The sequence below is a fragment of the Leptopilina boulardi genome, unplaced genomic scaffold, assembly GCF_019393585.1.
Source record: "Leptopilina boulardi isolate dan_hultmark-lab unplaced genomic scaffold, ZJU_Lbou_2.1 LbouV2_114, whole genome shotgun sequence".
In the NCBI taxonomy this organism is placed as follows: Eukaryota; Metazoa; Arthropoda; class Insecta; order Hymenoptera; family Figitidae; genus Leptopilina; species Leptopilina boulardi.
Window position 1 is genome coordinate 1,002,858 of NW_026137657.1, and position 21,194 is coordinate 1,024,051.

At 33.6% G+C, this 21,194-nt stretch overlaps 1 protein-coding gene across 1 annotated transcript in view; it reads left to right on the forward strand.

The window, feature by feature from the left end:
* LOC127281907 (titin) overlaps nt 1–21,194 on the forward strand; it is a 97,014-nt gene that overhangs the window by 71,668 nt on the left and 4,152 nt on the right. Inside the window, exons 55-77 of the mRNA XM_051305920.1 lie at nt 32–11,842; nt 12,135–12,182; nt 12,296–12,406; nt 12,479–12,631; nt 12,716–13,079; nt 13,149–13,753; nt 13,831–13,908; nt 14,008–14,140; nt 14,238–14,674; nt 14,753–15,022; nt 15,094–15,475; nt 15,550–15,704; nt 15,798–16,088; nt 16,169–16,310; nt 16,378–16,647; nt 16,720–17,165; nt 17,290–17,592; nt 17,698–17,852; nt 17,966–18,116; nt 18,223–18,300; nt 18,417–18,521; nt 18,610–18,807; nt 19,614–19,919. Of these exons, the coding sequence (XP_051161877.1) occupies nt 32–11,842; nt 12,135–12,182; nt 12,296–12,406; nt 12,479–12,631; nt 12,716–13,079; nt 13,149–13,753; nt 13,831–13,908; nt 14,008–14,140; nt 14,238–14,674; nt 14,753–15,022; nt 15,094–15,475; nt 15,550–15,704; nt 15,798–16,088; nt 16,169–16,310; nt 16,378–16,647; nt 16,720–17,165; nt 17,290–17,592; nt 17,698–17,852; nt 17,966–18,116; nt 18,223–18,300; nt 18,417–18,521; nt 18,610–18,807; nt 19,614–19,919 (16,992 nt within the window). The remainder of the gene's footprint in view (nt 1–31; nt 11,843–12,134; nt 12,183–12,295; nt 12,407–12,478; nt 12,632–12,715; nt 13,080–13,148; nt 13,754–13,830; nt 13,909–14,007; nt 14,141–14,237; nt 14,675–14,752; nt 15,023–15,093; nt 15,476–15,549; nt 15,705–15,797; nt 16,089–16,168; nt 16,311–16,377; nt 16,648–16,719; nt 17,166–17,289; nt 17,593–17,697; nt 17,853–17,965; nt 18,117–18,222; nt 18,301–18,416; nt 18,522–18,609; nt 18,808–19,613; nt 19,920–21,194) is intronic.

Genomic DNA, 21,194 nt, shown 5'->3' on the forward strand with positions numbered 1-21,194 from the left:
CCCACCAAGAAAATAATTCGAAAGAAGAAAGCACAAATAACAGATGACAAAATTCCCGAAGAGACAATTCAGGAAATTGTCATCGAGAAGCCAATAAAAAAGAAAGCTAAACCAAAAGTAGAGAAACTCGATGTAGCAAAAATAACAGAAATTGATGTCAAAAAACTACCTGACTTGATTAAGAAAGAAATTGTAACTGAAGAAGAAGAAGTAATCGAAATTATTCAAACTCCAGAAAAGAAGATAGTGAAGAAAAAGAAGAAGCCAACAAAGAAAGGTGAAAAAACAGAGGTAACTGAAGAGATCACAGAAACGCCAATTGAAGATGTCATCATCATGGAGGAACAGGAAATAGTCGAAATTGTTGAAACACCAACAAAGAAAATCGTTCGAAAGAAGAAGGCACAATTCTCAGAAGATAATATTCCAGAAGAATCGATTGAAGAAATTATCATTGATAAGCCATTGGAAAGGAAGGCGAAACCAAAAGTTGAAGAATTAGTTACTGTCGAAATTACAGAAGTTGATGTTAAAAAGTTGCCTGATCTAATTAAGAAAGAAATTGTAACGGAAGAAGAAGAAATCATAGAAGTAATTGAAACACCAGAAAAGAAGATTGTTAAAAAGAAGAAGAAACCAACAAAGAAGGGCGAAGAAACCAAGGTAATTGAAGAAGTAACAGAAACACCTATTGAAGATATCATTGTGATGGAGGAACAAGAAATTGTGGAAATAGTTGAAACACCGACAAAGAAGATCATTCGAAAGAAAAAAGCACGAATTACAGACGATAAAATTCCCGAAGAGACAATTCAGGAAATTGTCATCGAGAAGCCAATAAAGAAGAAAGCTAAACCAAAAGTAGAGAAACTTGATGTAGCAAAAATAACAGAAATAGATGTCAAAAAGCTACCTGACTTGATCGAGAAAGAAATTGTGACTGAAGAAGAAGAAGTAATTGAAGTGATTCAAACTCCAGAAAAGAAGATTGTAAAGAAAAAGAAGAAGCCATCAAAGAAAGGCGAAAAACCAGAGGTGACTGAAGAGATTACAGAAACACCAATTGAAGATGTCATAATTATGGAGGAACAGGAAATAGTCGAAATTGTTGAAACACCAACAAAGAAAATCATCCGAAAAAAGAAGGCTCAAATGACAGATGACAAAGTTCCTGAAGAAACAATCCAAGAGATTGTTATCGAGAAACCAAAGAAGAAGAAAGCCACACCTAAATTGGAGGAATTAGATACGGCTCAAATTATGGAAGTTAATATCAAGGAAGTTCCAGATTTAATCAAAAAAGAAGATGTAACAGAAGATGAGGAGATCATTCAAGTGATCGAGACACCTGAGAAACGAATAGTAAAGAAGAAAAAGAAACCAACTAAAAAAGGAGAAGATGAGAAGGTCATTGAAGAAATCATGGATACTCCAATTGAAGATACGATTAAAATGGTGGAACAGGAAATTGTCGAAATTATCGAAACGCCCACAAAGAAAGTTGTTAAGAAAAAGAAGAAGGTTCTGCCAACTGAAGATACTATTTCCGATGAAGTTATTGAAGTAATTGTAGTGGACAAACCATCTGAAAAAATTGCTCGTGCATTTGTCGATGAAAATGAAGCCGTCGAAATGTTTATTCCAAAAGACAGTGTAATAACTACGGAAATAATTCCAGAGCAAACAACTGAAGACATGCTTCAGGAAGATACGCAAATTCAGGTGCCATTAGAAACAACAACTGATCAACCTGAGAAAGTAAAAATAACAGGTATTCTTGTTCAAGATTCGAAAAAGCGAAAGGTGAAGAAGAAGGTTACCATCGAGGAACGTCCACAAGAGAAGGAAATCAGTCCAGAGAGACCAGAACAAATACTATCAGATGAGAAACCAGATGAATCCAAAAAGGTTCCTGAAGAACAACCTTCAGAAATGGTACCAGAAAAGAAGATAACAAAAAAGAAAAAGAAGAAACCATCTCCGAAAAAAAATGAAATTGAAGAATGGATTGAACCAGAATATGAAAGGCCCGTTCTCGAACCAATACCAGAGAAAGTACCATTTGTGCCAAGTAAAAAGAGGAAAGAAAAATTAGAAGCACCTCAAAAAGCAGAGCAAATGGTTCCAATGGAAATTGAAAGAAAAGAAATCAAGCCCACAAAGTTGATTTATTCGAAGCCAACTGAAGTTGTACATTTTGCAGAAATTAAATTAAAAAAGGTTTCAATTCCAAAACGACGAGAATCCAAGAGCAAGATACCCCAGATACGACTGAAGAGTCGTATTACCTTCATAGATGATTATCCTCCAAAAATTCAATTACCGCAAATAACAGTCTTGGAGGAAAATCCAATCCAAGCAGGAGAGCTTTCAAGAAATGCAGAGGAAGCTTTAGAAGTTCTGAAAAAGAAATACAAAAAACCAAAATTACCAAAGAAACAGCTTACGGATTTGGAAAAATTAGATCAGGAATTTGAAGAATTAAAGAAAGTTCCTTTGGAGCAGATTGAAGATAAATCAATTTATGAACGTCAACCTAAGAAACCCAAGGAGGAGGAGAAACCAAAAGAGAAAATAAAAATAGGCAAAGGTAAAGTTCCAGAGAAGGAAGAAGAACAACCAGAAGATGTAAAACTAAAGAAGATTCCCGAGAAGGTACCTGAAGAAGAAGAGATTACACCAAAGAAACCAAAACCAACAGAAACAACAGAAGACGTTCCTAAAAAGAAGAAATCAGAAAAGAAGCCTAAACTTAAGCCGGAAGACTTCCAACCTACAGATTTTGAGAGACCAGAACTTGAACAGTACGTTCCACCAGAAGAAGAAGTTCCACAGAAACCGGAAGAGGAGAAACCTACCAAACCCTACAAACGAACAAAGAAAGAAAAACCAGAACAAGAAATAGATCAAGTTCCGATTGAAAAGGGAATACCAAAGCCACAAGAACCGGAAGAACAACCCGATGTTAAATTCAGAATTCCAGAAGCCAAAAAACCGGAAGAGATTCCTGAAGAAATTACTCTGAAACCTTGGAAAAAAGATAAACCAGAGGAAGAAAAATCGGCGGAAGCAACACCGGAGCTTAAGTTTATTCCAGAGGACAAACAACCTGAAGAAGAAGTCGATGAAGAAACGAAGAAACCTAAAACTAAAAAGAAGATACCAAAAGAAAAGAAAGTCAAACCAAAAGGTGCTGAAGAAGAAATACCCACTGAGAAAGATGCCATTGCTGAAGAGTTACAGGAAGTTGAAGAAGTGACTGAAGATGTGATTCTCACTAAACCAGTTAAATCCAAAGGCAAAAAGAAGATAATTCCGAAGGAAAATCTTGAGACAACTGAAGTTGTTCCAGATGAAACTATAGATCAATTACCAGAAGAGGAAGTACCGTCTGAGGAGCAAGCAAAACCGATTGAAGAAGAAAAAGAAGATAAATTAGTTATAACGGAAACACCAACAGAAAAGGCTCCGAAGAAAAAGAAGAAGAAAGTTCCAACAGAAGTACCAGAAGATATTGAGAAACCAACAGAAGTTACTTCTGAAGAAACTCCTGAAGAGAAAGTTACAGAGATTGATGATTCAACAAAAGAAGAACAGGAAGTAACTGATATCCTAATAGAAAAGGTTCCAAAGAAGAAAAAGAAGAAAATTACTACTGATAAAGTACCAACAACTGAAGATGTTGAGATACCTTCAGAAGTTGCTCCTGAAGAATCAACAGAGGAGAAAGTTCCTGATGTCTTACCTATGGATGAACAAGAAAATACTGAAAAAGTTCCTGAAGACAAGCCGTCTGATGAAGTTCCAGAAAAGAAAGTACCTAAAAAGAAGAAGAAAAAGACCGTTACAAAGAAAGATGATATTTACGATTGGGTTGAACCAGAATATGAGAGACCAGTCTTAGAAGCAATGCCCGAGAAAATTGATTTTGTGCCTAGCAAAAAGAAGAAAGAAAGCAAACTTGTTCCTCAAACAGCAGAAAAGTTAACACCAACGAAAATCGAGAGAAAGGAAATTAAACCCACTAAACTAATTTACTCACAACCTTCAGAAGTAGTTCAATTTGCTGAAATTAAACTAAAGAAAGCTCCAGCTCCAAAACGACGGGAGTCCAAGAGTGTGAAAGTTCCACAAATAAGACTAAAAAGTCGCATCACTCATATAGACGATTATCCATCAAAACTTCAGTACCCAACAATTACAATTCTAGAAGAAAATCCAATCCAAGCAGGAGAGCTTTCAAGAAATGCAGAAGAAGCTTTAGAAGTTCTGAAGAAGAAATACAAAAAGCCAAAATTACCAAAGAAACAGCTTACAGATTTGGAAAAATTAGATCAGGAATTTGAGGAATTAAAGAAAGTTCCCCTGGAGCAGATTGAAGATAAATCAATTTATGAACGTCAACCTAAGAAACCCAAGGAGGAGGAGAAACCTAAAGAGAAAATAAAAATAGGCAAAGGTAAAGTTCCAGAAAAGGAGGAAGAACAACCGGAAGATATACAACTAAAGAAGATTCCCGAGAAGGTACCTGAAGAAGAAGAGATAACACCAAAGAAACCGAAACCAACAGAAACAACAGAAGACGTTCCTAAAAAGAAGAAATCAGAAAAGAAACCTAAACTTAAGCCGGAAGACTTCCAACCTACAGATTTTGAGAGACCAGAACTTGAAAAGTACGTTCCACCAGAAGAAGAAGTTCCAGACAAACCGGAAGAAGAGAAACCTACTAAACCCTATAAGCGACCAAAGAAGGAAAAACCAGAACAAGAAATAGACCAAGTTCCAATTGAAAAGGGAATACCAAAGCCTCAAGAACCTGAAGAACAACCGGATGTTAAATTCAGAATTCCAGAAGGCAAAAAACCAGAAGAGATTCCTGAAGAAATTACTCTGAAACCTTGGAAAAAAGATAAGCCAGAGGAAGAAAAATCGGCGGAAGCAACACCGGAGCTCAAGTTTATTCCAGAGGACAAACAACCTGAAGAAGAAGTCGATGAAGAAACGAAGAAACCTAAAACTAAAAAGAAGATACCAAAAGAAAAGAAAGTCAAACCAAAAGGTGCTGAAGAAGAAATACCCACTGAGAAAGATGCCATTACTGAAGAGATACAAGAAGTTGAAGAAGTGACTGAAGACGTCGTTCTAACTAAACCAGAAAAATCCAAAGGCAAAAAGATGATAATTCCAAAGGAAAATCTTGAGACAACTGAAGTTGTTCCAGGTGAAACTATAGATCAACTACCAGAGGAGGAAGTACCGTCTGAGGAGCAAGCAAAACCGATTGAAGAAGAAAAAGAAGATAAATTGGTTATAACGGAAACACCAACAGAAAAGGCTCCAAAGAAAAAGAAGAAGAAAGTACCAACAGAAGTACCTGAAAATGTAAAACAAGAGGATTTAAATGAAGAACAAATTACTCCCTCAGAAATTGTTCCTAAAGAAATACCAGATGAAAAAATTCCCGAAGAAGTAGTTGAACAAGAAATTGTGCAAATTCCGGAAGAACAACCTGTAGAGGAAGTGCCAGAGAAGAAGGAACCAAAGAAGAAGAAAAAGAAACCAGTTTCAAAGAAAGATGATATTTACGATTGGGTTGAACCAGAATATGAGAGGCCAGTCTTAGAAGCAATGCCCGAGAAAATTGATTTTGTGCCCAGCAAAAAGAGGAAAGAAAGCAAACTTGTTCCTCAAACAGCAGAAAAGTTAATACCAACGAAAATCGAAAGAAAGGAAATAAAACCTACAAAATTAATTTTCTCTCAACCTTCAGAAGTTGTTCAATTCGCAGAAATAAAATTAAAGAAAGCTCCTGCACCGAAACGTCGTGAATCCAAGAGTTCAAAAGTACCAAAAATACTCCTAAAGAGTCGCATTACATTTATCGATGATTACCCTTCGAAACTTCAGTTACCTAAAATTACAATTCTAGAAGAAAATCCCATTCAAGGTGGAGAGCTTTCAAGAAATGCAGAGGAAGCTTTAGAAGTTCTAAAGAAGAAATACAAAAAACCAAAATTACCAAAGAAACAGCTTACGGATTTGGAAAAATTAGATCAAGAATTTGAGGAATTAAAGAAAGTTCCCCTGGAGCAGATTGAAGATAAATCAATTTATGAACGTCAACCTAAGAAACCCAAGGAGGAGGAGAAACCAAAAGAGAAAATAAAAATAGGCAAAGGTAAAGTTCCAGAGAAGGAGGAAGAACAACCAGAAGATATAAAACTAAAGAAGATTCCCGAGAAGGTACCTGAAGAAGAAGAAACTACTCCAAAGAAACCAAAACCTTCAGTTCCTGAAGAAGATATTCCGAAAAAGAAGAAATCCGAAAAGAAGCCAAAGATTAAGCCAGAGGATTTCCAGCCAACAGATTTTGAGAGACCAGAACTTGAGAAGTATGTTCCTCCAGAAGAAGAAATCCCTGAGAAGCCAGAAGAAGAAAAAGTTCCACAACCTTATGAGAAGCCTATGAAACAAAAGCCTGAACAAGAATTAGATCAGGTTCCTATTGTTAAGGGTAAACCTAAACCTCAGGAACCAGAAGAGTTACCCGATGTTAAATTTCGAATTCCTGTTGGTAACAAACCAGAAGAAACTCCTGATGAAATTACTCTAAAGCCCTGGAAAAAAGAGCAGCCAGAAGATGACAAATCAACAGACGAATCACCAGAACTCAAATTCAAACCTGAGGATAAACAGCTTGATGAAGTTGTTGAAGAAGATATCAGCAAGCCGAAGTCAAAGAAGAAAGTTCCTAAAGAAAAGAAAGTTAAACCAAAAGAAAAAATCGAAGAGGTTCTTCCTGTTGAAAAAGAAGATGTACCGGTATCTAAAGAACAACCTAAAGAAGTTCCAAGTACTGATGAAGTTTCAAAGGTTGATGATGTTCCAAAACTAGATGAAGTTCCAAAATCAGAAGAAATTCCAAAGCCTGAAGAAGTTCCAAAGATTGAAGATGTTCCTAAACCATTAGATGTGGAAGAAACTAAAACAACTGAAGAAATAACAGAAACAAAAGTAATTAAAAAGAAGAAAAAGAAGCCAGCACCTAAGAAAGATGATATTTTAGACTGGGTTGAACCCGAATATGAAAGACCAGTCTTGGAGGCTATGCCCGAGAAAATTGCTTTTGTGCCTAGTAAAAAGAAAAAGAAAGAAGATAAACCTGTTCCTCAAATATCAGAAAAGTTAATACCAACGAAAATCGAAAGAAAGGAAATAAAACCTACAAAATTAATTTTCTCTCAACCTTCAGATGTTGTTCAATTTGCAGAAATAAAATTAAAGAAAGCTCCTGCACCAAAACGCCGTGAATCCAAGAGTTCAAAAGTACCGAAAATACTCCTAAAGAGTCGCATTACATTTATTGATGATTACCCTTCAAAACTACAGTTACCTAAAATTACAATTCTGGAAGAAAATCCTGTTCAAGCTGGTGAACTATCAAGAAATGCAGAGGAAGCTTTAGAAGTTTTAAGGAAAAAATACAAGAAACCCAAATTACCCAAGAAAGAGTTGACCGATTTAGAGAAATTGGATCAAGAATTTGAAGAATTGAAAAAGGTTCCCTTGGAGCAAATTGAAGATAAATCTATTTACGAACGTCAGCCTAAGAAACCCAAAGAAGAAGAGAAACCAAAGGAGAAAATAAAAGTAGGCAAAGGAAAAGTTCCTGAAAAAGAAGAAGAACAACCGCAAGATGTAAAACTGAAGAAGATTCCAGAAAAGATGCCAGAAGAAGAAGAAACAACTCCAAAGAAACCAAAGCCCTCTGTTCCTGAGGAAGATGTTCCTAAAAAGAAGAAATCGGAAAAGAAGCCGAAACTTCAACCAGAAGACTTCCAACCTACCGATTTTGAGAGTCCAGAACTTGAAAAATATGTCCCACCAGAAGAAGAAATACCAGAGAAACCAGAAGAAGAGAAACCTTCTAAACCTTATAAGCGGCCGAAGAAAGAAAAACCTGAGCAGGAAATTGAGAAAGTTCCCATTGAAAAAGGAAAACCAAAGCCTGATGAACCAGAAGAGCAACCGGACGTCAAATTCCGAATTCCCACCTCGGAGAAACCGGAAGAACAACCGGACACTATTACTCTTAAGGGATGGAAGAAAGATAAACCAGAAGAAGAAGGAACAGATTTCTTCCCTAAAAAATCGGAAGACATAGTTGAAAAAGAAGTTGAGGAAACAGAGGAAGTGACAGTTACACGCAAACTTAAGAAAAAGAAACCTAAAGATAAACCCAAAACTGATGAAGTTACAGAAGAAGTAATAATTAAGAAACCCCAAGAAGATGAGGAAGTAATTGAAGAAATAATAGAAGAAGAAGTAACAGTAAAGAGGAAACCAAAGAAAGTCAAACCTGAAGAACAGACTGAAGAAGTGTTGGTTAAAAAACCACTTCCTGACGAAGAAAAACCAGAAGAAGTAACTGAAGATGTAAAATTGGAACTAAAACCCAAACCAAAACCAGCAGTAGATGAAGCTCCGGATGAAATTACGATTAAGAAACCAATTGTTGAAGAAAAAGAAATAATAGAAGAAGAAATTATTGAAGAAGTCAAAATAAAGAAGAAGCCAAAGAAAAAGAAGCCTGAGGAAGTTCCAGAGGAAGTCACTGATGAAATAACAATCAAGAAACCTTTGCCAGAAAAGGAGGAAGAAAAGCCAGAAGAGGTCACGGAAGATGTTAAATTGGAAATGAAACCCAAACCAAAACCAGTAATAGATGAAGCTCCTGATGAAATTACGATTAAGAAACCAGTTGTAGAAGAGAAAGAAGTTATAGAGGAGGAAGTTATTGAGGAAGTTAAAATAAAGAAAAAGCCAAAGAAAAAGAAGCCTGAGGAAGTTCCAGAGGAAATCACTGATGAAATAACAATAAAGAAACCTTCACCAGAAAAAGTGGAAGACAAACCAGAAGAAGTAACTGAAGATGTAAAATTAGAAATGAAACCGAAACCCAAGCCTGTAGTTGATGAAGCTGCAGAAGAAATAACTATCAAACAACCAGTTGTCGAGGAGAAAGAAGTTATAGAGGAAGAAATTGTTGAAGAAGTCAAAATTAAAAAGAAACCAAAGAAGAAACCAGAAGAAGTTACCGAAGAAATATCTGAGGAGATCACAGTCAAGAAACCTTTGCCAGAAAAAGTGGAAGAAAAGCCAGAAGAGGTTACTGAAGATGTTAAATTAGAAATGAAACCCAAACCAAAACCAGTAATAGATGAAGCTCCTGATGAAATTACAATTAAGAAACCAATTGTCGAAGAAAAGGAAGTTATAGAGGAGGAAGTTATTGAGGAAGTTAAAATAAAGAAAAAGAAAAAGAAGCCTGAGGAAGTTCCAGATGAAGTCACTGATGAAATAACAATAAAGAAACCTTCACCAGAAAAAGTGGAAGACAAACCAGAAGAAGTAACTGAAGATGTTAAATTAGAATTGAAACCCAAAACTAAACCTGTTATTGATGAAGCGGCTGAAGAGATTACAATCAAAAAACCAATTGTTGAAGAAAAGGAAGTAGTCGAAGAAGAAATTGTTGAGGAAGTTAAAATAAAGAAGAAACCGAAGAAGAAGCCTGAGGAAAAAACAGAAGATGTTACTGAAGAAATAATTATCAAGAAACCCTCTCCAGAAAAAGTGGAAGAAAAACCCGAAGAGGTTTCAGAAGATGTTAAATTAGAGTTGAAACCGAAACCCAAGCCTGTAATTGATGAAGCTGCAGATGAAATAACAGTTAAAAAGCCTGTAGTCGAAGAGAAAGAAGTTATCGAAGAAACAGTGGTTGAAGAAGTTACAATAAAAAAGAAGCCAAAGAAAACTAAACCCAAGGAAGTTACTGAAGATATAACTGAGGAAATCACCTTCAAGAAACCTTCTCCTGACAAGGTAGATGAAGACAAGCCAGAGGAAGTTTCTGAAGAAGTCAAGCTTAAGAAAAAACCGAAAAAGAAACCAGTAACTGAAGAAGCAGCTGAGGAGTTGACAATTAAGAAACCCGTGATTGAAGAGACAACTGAAGTAGTTGAAACAGTTGAAGAGGAAGTGAAGATAAAGAAGAAACCAAAGAAACAGCCTGAAGATATAACCGAAGAAGTGACAATTAAGAAACCAGTTCCAGAGAAAGAGGAAGAGAAGCAAGAGGAGGTTTCTGAAGAAATTCAACTTAAGAAGAAACCAAAACCGAAACCTATTGTTGATGAAGCAGCTGAAGAATTAACAATCAAGAAACCTGTCGTTGAAGAAAAAACAGAAGAGGAAGTGGTAGAGGAAGTAACATTAAAGAAAAAACCAAAGAAACCTAAACCTGAAGAGAAAACTGAAGAAGTCACTGAAGAAATTACTTTCAAGAAGCCTAAGCCCGAAGAACAAAAAGAAGAGAAGCCAGAAGAAGTTTCTGAAGAAGTTAAACTCAAGAAGAAACCAAAACCAAAGCCGGTGATTGATGAAGCTGCTGAAGAGTTAACAATCAAAAAACCTGTCGTTGAAGAAAAAACAGAAGAGGAAGTGGTAGAGGAAGTCACACTAAAGAAAAAGTCAAAGAAACCGAAACCAGAAGTGAAAACTGAAGATGTCACTGAAGAAATTACCTTCAAGAAGCCTAAGCCCGAAGAACAAAAAGAAGAGAAGCCAGAAGAAGTTTCTGAAGAAGTTAAGCTTAAGAAAAAACCGAAACCAAAAGTGGTGATTGATGAAGCAGCTGAAGAATTAACAATCAAGAAACCGGTTGTGGAAGAAAAAACAGAAGAGGAAGTGGTAGAGGAAGTAACATTAAAGAAAAAGCCTAAGAAACCAAAACCAGAAGTGAAAACTGAAGAAGTCACTGAAGAAATTACCTTCAAGAAGCCTAAGCCCGAAGAACAAAAAGAAGAGAAGCCAGAAGAAGTTACTGAAGAAGTTAAACTCAAGAAGAAACCAAAACCAAAGTCTACTGTTGATGAAGCAGCTGAAGAATTAACAATCAAGAAACCTGTTGTTGAAGAAAAAACAGAAGATGAAGTGGTAGAGGAAGTAACATTAAAGAAAAAGCCTAAGAAACCGAAACCAGAAGTGAAAACTGAAGATGTCACCGAAGAAATTACCTTCAAGAAGCCTAAGCCCGAAGAACAAAAAGAAGAGAAGCCAGAAGAAGTTTCCGAAGAAGTTAAACTCAAGAAGAAACCAAAACCGAAGCCTACTGTTGATGAAGCAGCTGAAGAATTAACGATTAAGAAAATAGTTGATGTCACTGAAGAACAAGAAACCGTTGGAGAGTTTACCTTTAAACGAAAACCACCACCTAAAACAGCTCCCAAACCAATTGAAGAAATTTATGAAGACGTTACAATTCGCAAACTTAGACCAAAGAAAAAACCACGTACCGACATTAAAGAAGTTACCGAAACTGAAACTGTGACCTTTAGGCCACGAACAACAAAAACAAAAGAAGATGTCGAACAGGAATTCAAGATCTCTTTAAATACTTATGAAGAAGAAGATATTTCCATGTCTGGCAAAGTGCGACTTAAGCCAAAGAGACGTCCTCAAACTTATTCAGAAGAAGCTGGCGAAGAGACAATACGTATTATGCAAGAATTGGAAGATGATTCAGGTCCAATAATTGAAGAAATCATCGATGAATCTGATAAAGATGAATACAGTATTGATGAATTGGAAACCGACGAGATGAATCTACCATTGAGACGAAAGAAGAAAACTGAACCGAAACCCTATTCAATTGAAGAAATAGAAGAAGATGATGTGAAAATGACATTGAAACGTGAGAGAAAATATTCAATTGAAGAAGCTGATGAATCCTTAGCTTTGAAATTGAAGTCCAAACGACGTCCTTCAACCTACGATGAAGGTTCGATATTTCTACATTTTTTTTATTGCCTATTAATTATCAGCTTTTAACATTGCTTTCAGATTTATCTATGAGGAATCCTAATAATTTCTGCTGTTAAATTTAATTATTTTTTAGTTTCAACAAAAACAAGTGAGTACATTGCTTCCTAACAAATTCCTCTATTTTAGACGTTAAAAAGAATTAATTATTTTTGCCTTAGCTGCGAAATGAAAAGCATATCGGTGTAAGCAATAAATAGAAGCTAACAATTGTTTTATAATTTTAATATTTTGATGTTATCTGTTCGCAGAAGAAGCTACACTCAGCATTACCCGAGAGGAAGATATCGTGGAAGAAGGTAGAGTTTTATTTTTTTAATGACTTTTGTCTTAATTGGAACCAATTTTTATATTTCACGGGTATTAATTGCTGGTTCTTTTTTTTATGATTTGTTTTGTACTTTAATTACAGAAGTCGAATACGTAATTCAAGATGGTGACACGTTATTTTCAATTTGTTCATACGTGGCAGAAACAGATGAAGCTATTAATTTAGTTGAAGGAGAACGTGTTTATTTAATTGGTATTTTGATTAATTAATAAGATAAATGAGAAAATATTTAAAGGATTTTAAATAATTTTAATTTACTTTTAGAACATACAAACGCCGATTGGTGGTTCGTCAAGAAGCACTTAACACAAGAAAAGGGTTGGGTACCAGCTCAATATTTGCTTGATGAAGCTAATTACACACTATATGTTCAAAGGAAATTAAATGAGAAGATTGATAAACTTCCAGTTTTTGAAAGTGCGTTAATAATAATTTTTTTTAAATCAATTTTTAATATTGAAAATGCTAAAGAAGAGAGATGAATATTTCTTTAATTTGCAGAACCAGCTCCAGGGGAAAAAGCTTCTGCTCCACGCTTCATTGAGAAATTACAACCAATTCATACACCCGATGGCTATACTGTTCAATTTGAATGTCAGGTAGAGGGTTCACCAAGACCTCAAATTACCTGGTTCCGACAAACAGCAATTATCAAACCATCTCAGGATTTCCAAATGTTCTACGATGAAGATAACGTTGCAACACTTATAATTAGAGAAGTTTTTCCTGAAGATGCAGGAATGTTTACATGTGTTGCTAAAAATACAGCTGGATTTGCCTCAAGTACAACGGAATTAATTGTTGAAGCACCATTATCAGATCATGGTTCCGATGGCACTGGACTTTCTAGAAAGAGTTTGTCAAGGTATTTTTTTAATCTCTTTTAATTTTAATTATATTCTTTAATTTTAAATACTAATTTAATATTTTACAGAGAATCTTCACTTGCTGATATTCTAGAGGGAATTCCACCTACATTCTCAAGAAAACCCAAGGCCAAATGCGTTGACGAAGGTCAAAATGTGATTCTTGATTGTCGTTTGGTTGCAGTACCAGAACCGGAAATAACATGGTTTTATGAAGATAAACGAATCACAAGCAAGGAGAATACAGTGATTGTTACTGAGAGTGACATGCACATGTATTGCAGTGTTATGAAGATCACCAAAGTTCAAAAGAATCAAGAAGGTCGCTATAAAATTGTCGCCAAAAATAGAGAAGGTGAAGCAACCATTGAAATTCCATTGAAGGTCATGACCGGTGAACAAGAACCGCCGGAAATTTTGGAACCATTGAAGCCATTTGCAATTAGAGAAGGTGAAACTGTTGTTCTTACAACACAAATTGTTGGTAAACCAACTCCAAAGATCAAATGGTTGAAAAATGGAAAACCATTGAAGGGTATCACACCAAAACAAGATGGTGATGTGAATACATTAACTTTAATTCAACCCACTTTATCTGATTCTGGTGAATATTCAGTGGTTGCAACCAATGATCTTGGAACTGCTGAAACACGCGCTAATCTCACAGTTGAAGGTGAGTTAAAACTAACTGTTATTCGGATAATTATGCAAAATTCTTTAATGATAAAACTTTCGCTATAATTATTGTAGCTGCTGTTGTTCTTGAAGCTGCACTTGCTTTAGCTGTAGAATTAGCAAAAGGTTACGCTCTGCCTGCACAACAAAAGGGTAGGGACATGCTTTTAATGCTTCTGCTTTTGCTTCTTTGTTTATAATGATTAATTAATCTTTTAATATTTTTAATTTATTTTCCAAAAATTTTAACAGAAATGCCGAGTGGTGCACCGGAACCACCATTATTCACTGAACGTTTCCAGGAGGTTACAGTTCCAGAAAAAGGAACCTTCAAATTGGTGGCTAAAGTTACTGGAAATCCAGTTCCTATGGTGTCGTGGTTAAGGTGGGTTTAAAATTTTTTTATCAAATTAATTTACAAATAAATTTTGATATTACCAATTTAAATTCAAAGTAAAATAATGAAATATTTTTTTCTTTAGAAACAATAAACCATTGGAGAAATCGCCAAATATTACTGAAAGCTACGATGGAGAGAATATTGCATTGGAAATAAAAAATGCCGATTCGGAAATTGATTCCGGTGATTATAAATGTGTAGCTGTTAATCCAGTTGGAAAAGCATCACATGGAGCAAAGGTGACTGTGGACGTGGATAAAGTGACATTCACAAAGAAATTAGAAAAGAAGATCACTGTTGTTGAATATAAACCACTGGAATTGACATGCGAAACATCACATACAGTTTCAACAACTTGGTGGCATAATGACAAAGAAATCAGTGGTATGGATCATCGTGAAATAATTCAAGAAGGACGTACACATAGATTAGTCATCAAAAAATCAAGTCCACCTGATGAAGGAACATACAAATGCACTGTCAAGAATCAAAAAACAACTTGTGATGTCACTGTTAAAGGTAGTTGATTTTTTTAATATCAAAAATTTTTCGAAAGTATTATTAATTACTAATTAATTACTTTTAATTTTCAATTAGCTACAAAACCCGAATTTGTGAAAAAATTACAAGATTCAGAAGTCAAGGAACGTGAAGTTGCAATATTGGAAGTGGAAATCACATCACAAACTGCAGATGTATCCTGGCGTAAGGATGGAGTTCCTCTAAAACCAACGGAAGAGAAAATTGAATTTTGCAAGGAAGGTACAGTTCGAAAATTACTTATCAGAAGTACATCAGTCCATGACGAGGGTGAATACACTTGTGCTCTTGTTGATGATGAATGTTCAGCAGAAGTCACTGTTGTTGGTGGGTTATTTATTCAACTAATTTTTACATTTTTTTTCATCATTTCTTATAACTTTAATTCTTCTTTTTAGAATTACCACCGGAGATTATAAACAAAATGCAAGATGTTAGAATAGCAAAGGGTGAGAAAGCAACATTTGAAATTGAACTTACAAAAGGTGATGCTCTTGTTAAATGGTTCAAGAATGGTGAAGAACTCAAATTCTCCGAACATGTTCAACTCTCCATTGATGGCAAGAGGCAGAAACTTAAAATATACAATTCCGAATTAGAAGATGCTGGTGTTTATTCTTGTGAAGTTGGCAAACAAACCTCGTCAGCAAAATTAATTGTTGAAGAGCCACAAGTTGATTTCATCACAAGATTGCCGGATGTAACTTTGGTACCATTGAACACTGATGCTATATTCACGGTCAAACTTTCAAGACCAGATGTTCCTGTACAGTGGTTCAAGTGAGTAGAAATTATACTGATCAAGATGATAAAAATTAGATAATTTTAACTTAACTCATTAAATCTTTTTGCAGGAAAGGAAAAGAAATTAAAGAATCTCCAAAGTACATTATTGTTGATGAAGGTCCAATTAAGAAACTTATTGTTAAGAAATGTACAATTGAAGATGCATACGAGTACAGCGTCGTTGCAATGAATGTGAAATCATCTTCAAAATTAAAAGTCGAAAGTAAGTATCATTTAATCATTTTATTTCCAATTCCTAAATTAATCTGATCTTTCGAATTTTCTTATTTTAAAATTATTTTTTTTTTCCCCACAGTAATTGAAACGCCACCGAAAATAAATATGGACTGTCCAAAAATTTATAAAGTGAAGAAAGGTGAAGATGTGGATATTCATGTAAAATTCTCAGCATCACCAATGCCAACAGACGAGTGGACCGTTAACGAAAGAATTGTATCGAAAACAAAACGAATCATTCCCAATATACAAGAAGAATCGGCAACATTGACAATCAAGAAAATTGAAGAAAAAGATATTGGTGATTACACATTGAAACTTGTCAATTCTCATGGTGAAGCTCAAGTCAATATTAAAGTCGTCATTGTCCGTATGTATTTTAATTTAATTAAATAAATTATAAAATTGTAGAAAAAGAAAGAAGTATAATGGATATTTTTATTTAAATAGAAGTACCAAGTCCACCTGGAAAACCAGAACCTTCTGAAGTTACTGATGATTCAGTGACACTTCATTGGAAAGAACCGGAATCAGATGGAAATTCACCGATTATAGAATATATTTTGGAATATCATGATAGAGAAGAGATTTCGTATGTATTCGATAATAATTTTCAAATAAAAATGAAAAATTTTTATTAAATTTTTATTCTTTTACAGTTGGACGAATATTACGGAAAAGATCACCGAAACATCGCAGAAAGTAACGCAATTAACGACTAATAAAGAATATATATTCCGAGTAAAAGCAGTGAATGAAGTGGGTCCAAGTGAAGCTTCACCAAATTCAGAATATATCAAAGTGACAAAACCAACGGCTTCTGAATCGCCAACAATATTGGAACCACTGAAGAGTATTGTCACTGGATTAAAGAAAACAGTTTCCCTTTCCTGTGTCATTGGTGGAACTCCAATTCCACAAGTCTCATGGTTTGTATTATACTTAATTTTTTTCCAAATTCCAATTCTCATAATATATTGATGATAATAATTTTGATGCAGGTTCAAAGATAGTAGTCCATTTAAAAACAAAAATATCACGTATGAAAATCGCGTTGCCAAGTATACCATTGAAGAAACCACGGAGACATCATCAGCAACGTTTACTGTGAAGGCGGAAAATGAAGCTGGAACAGCGGAAACAACTTGTGAATTGAAGATTCAAGAACCGCCGACAATAACAGTTGATGAGGCTCTTGTAACACAGAAGATCAACGCCCAGGGTCAATGGAAAATTGAAGCTATCTCAACAGGATTCCCAAAACCAGATATCAAATGGACGAGAAATAAGAAAACAATTGAAGATAAACGAATTTCAATTTACACTGATGAGACATCGTCAACAATTGCAATTTATTCATTAATAAGAGAAGATTCTGGAACTTATACAGTTAAAGCTGAAAATAAAGCTGGAAGTGCTTGGGTTGAGATCAATTTAAAAGTTATTGGTGAGCTAAATTATTATTTAGAATATTATTAATTAAGAATTTAATATTTGATTTTCATTTATTTTATTTAAAATTAATTTTATTATAAATTTAGAAATTTAATTTTTCTTTGAATGTTGAATAGATAAACCAGGAAAGCCTCAAGGACCAATTGTCGTGAAACAAATTCAACCGGATCGAGTCATGCTTGATTGGAAACCACCGACAGACACAGGGGGACTTGATCTTAATAATTACACGATAGAAAAATGTGATCCAAATAAAAAAGTTTGGATGAAGGTTGCTGATGTTGATCCGGACACAACGAGTTTTTGCGTTGAGAAATTGCAACCAGAAACGGATTATCTCTTTAGAATTATTGCGAGAAATGATGTTGGATCATCAGAACCTTTGGAATCTGAACCTATAAAATTAACATCTTCATTAGGTAAGACATCATTTTTTCCAGTACCTTCATTTTCTTTACGATCATCATCAGTTGTGAAATAATTTTTTTCATTTTTGAACTCGAATTGAACTTTATTAATTTTAGATAAACCTGGAGCACCAAGGGGACCGCTAGAAATTTCTGGAATGACAAAAACATCATTTACGATATCATGGCAACCACCGGAATACGATGGAGGAACACCAATTATTGAATATATTGTTGATATGAAAGAAACTTCAAAAACAACTTGGAAGAAGGTATTTAATTCATTGATAATAATTACAAATAATTAATAACAATGATCAATTAGCAATTATAGTTCATTAAAAATTAATAAATTTTATACAAATAATTTATTTTTCATTCGTAGATTGGCAATTCGCGAGAAGGAATCACACATTTCAGTTTATCTGATTTAAAGACTGATGTGAGTTACGATTTTCGAATATCGGCTAAAAATAAAATTGGTACAGGACCACCGTATATATCTGAAGAACCAATTGTTGCTGGAAAACGTCTCAGTAAGTAAATTTTTACAAAATTAACAATCATTTTTTTTTTCTTTCATAATTTTTCTTTCTTGAAAAATATTTGCTTATTTGATGTTGCTTTTACGCTTCTTCTTAGAAATAACCATGGTTAATGAAAGAACAATTTATGCATTGCTTGGCACTTTTCCCGCTGGTACTGCCGTAGTTTCTAAAAGTGAGTTTGCTGCCAATTTTATGCGATTAATCATTTTCAATTTCTTCATTAAAAAAAAAAAAAAATGAAAACATTTCTTAAAGAATACTTAGTAATATTTATTTATTTTTGAATAGCACCTCCATCGTGTCCGCTTAATGTAAGCGTGACAAACGTTACCAGTAGAAGTATCACATTAAATTGGTCTCCACCGGCAAGCACAGGAGGTGTTGATCTTACAGGTAATTTTTTATTTTGAAAACTTCTGTTTTATTCTCTAAAATAAAAACTAAGAAATAAATAAATATATTTTTTAAAAATCTTTTTTAGGCTACGTAATAGAAAAACGACCATTAACTGGAAAAGGTGCCAAATGGACCAAAGTAGCAACATTGGATGCTGCAAATAATTCCTATTGTGTGGAAAATCTCAAAGAAAGTGAATTTCTATTTAGAATATTTGCTGAGAACAGTATTGGTCTAAGTCCACCAGCTACATCTGAACCAGTCACATTACAAACTCATGCATGTAAGTATCATTTACAGTTAAATATTTTAAACAAATTTTGAATTGAAAGACATTTTTAAAAAAAAAAAAAGTTCAATTCAAAGGTCTATTAAAATTATATTTCTCTAATATTAATAGTAAATACTAAAGAAAATAATTTATATACACTGAAACTTCAGTTATTGAGCGAGACAATAGTGTCTCAGTAACATGAGTTTCAGTGTATTTATTATTCAAATTATTTTTATATTTCTAAATTGTCATTTCGAAAAGTTCTTTTTTGATTAAAAAAAAAAAAAAACAATCATCGTCGATTCATTCACAGAGAGAAATAAAACATCGCTTCCCTCGCAGAAAGAGTATCATCGCTTCCGCTTCATTCTCAGAAGTACAACACTTCTCTGCTTAGATCATTTTTATGATAAATTTTACCTTATCCCCTTAATTTTTTGATTTAATCATTTTTTTTTAATTTTATAATAACTCTCACTTCATTTATTAAATAATAATATTAATAATTAATAATTTTAGTGATTAGTATAGGAGAATAATAAAGTACTTTAACAATGTAACATTACAGTAATATAATAATATAGTAATTCTATAATACAATTAATAAAATAATAAATTTTAATAATTTTAATTCAATTTGAAATTTTGAATAAATTTAAATAATAAAATTAATATACAATAATTTATGGAATAATATCTAAATATTAAAAAATAACTATTGAAAATTGCATGTAATTAATTGGTGATAAAAAATTACAACTGTAACAAAATTTATTGAAGTTTTTGGAAATTATAATATTTATTGTTTATTTTAGCTGTTCCATCACCACCAACGGCACCTTTGGAGATAAGGCAAATCGCTGGAAATACAATTGCTATTGAATGGGGTCGACCTGAATCTGATGGTGGAGCACCATTGGAAGCCTATAAAATTGCAATTAGAGATGTTAAGAAGACAATGTGGATGGAAGTTGGCCGCGTTAAGGCTGACATTCAAAAACTTACAATCAGAGATCTTCAAGAAAAACATGAATATCTCTTTAGAATTTTTGCAAAGAACGAAGTCGGTTTCAGTGAGCCACTGGAATCCGATGAACCAATCAAAATTGTTCCTGCTACTGGTAAGGCTTTTACTCAAATTTTTCATTTTTATTTCTTTTATCTTTATCTTTTACATTATAAATTATTATTTAAAAAAATCACATACATTGCGGTTAAAAAAATTTCTTTATTTCATAATTCTTGATGCATACAATGAAAAAAATAAAATGTATGAAAAATTCTCTAGACATTTCAAGATAGAAATTAATTTTATTATCAAGTTATAACTAAAATGTGATATATATAAAATCAAATGATAAAATTATAAATTAAAAGTTTTTTTTTTAATTAGAAATTAATTATTTTATTCGGAAAATTTACAGACGAACACTAATAAGCAAAAATAATAATTTAGAAAATTTAATCCCAGGTAGAAAAATTAACATTACTAACGTTACTAATATTACTAACGTTACTAATGTTACTAACGTTAGTACCTATAAAAAAATTAAGAAAATGTTTCTAAATTGTATTTTTGCAGAAACTTTGCCTTTCTAATTCTCATTCCCATTTTCACTTCCACTTTTTATAATTTTCATGCCCATTTTCACTTTCACTTTTTTATTTACATTACCACTTTCACTTCCACTTTTTCTAATTCTCATTCGCACTTCCATTCCCACTTTCACTCTTTCTAATCCTCATTTCCACTTTCACTTCCACTTTCACTTTTTCTAATTCTCATTCCCATTTTCACTTCCACTTTTTATAATTTTCATGCCCATTTTCACTTTCACTTTTTTATTTACATTACCACTTTCACTTCCACTTTTTCTAATTCTCATTCGCACTTCCATTCCCACTTTCACTCTTTCTAATCCTCATTTCCACTTTTACTTCCACTTTCACTTTTTCTAATTTTCATTCTCATTTTCACTTTTTTATTTTCATTACCACTTCCACTTCCACTTTTTCTAATTTTTATTCCCACTTCCTTTTTTCTAATTTTCATTCCCACTTCTACTCCCATGTTTTCCACTTCTAATTTTCATTAGCTGTTGCCATTTCGACTAAAACTCTTTCTAATTTCTATTTACCTAACCATTTCCACTTTTTTTAATTACCATGGATGGAAATTAGAAAAAGTGAAAGTGATAATGGAAATTTAAAAAATTAGGAATTGAAGTGGGAGTGAAAATATAAAAAAGTTGTAATGAAAATAAAAAAGTGAAAGATAAAATGGGAATGAAAATTGAAACAAGTGAAAATAGGAATGAGAATGAAAATTAGAAAAAGTGGCAGTGGCAATGTATATAAAAAACTGGAAGTGGAAATAGGAATGGGAATGAAAATTA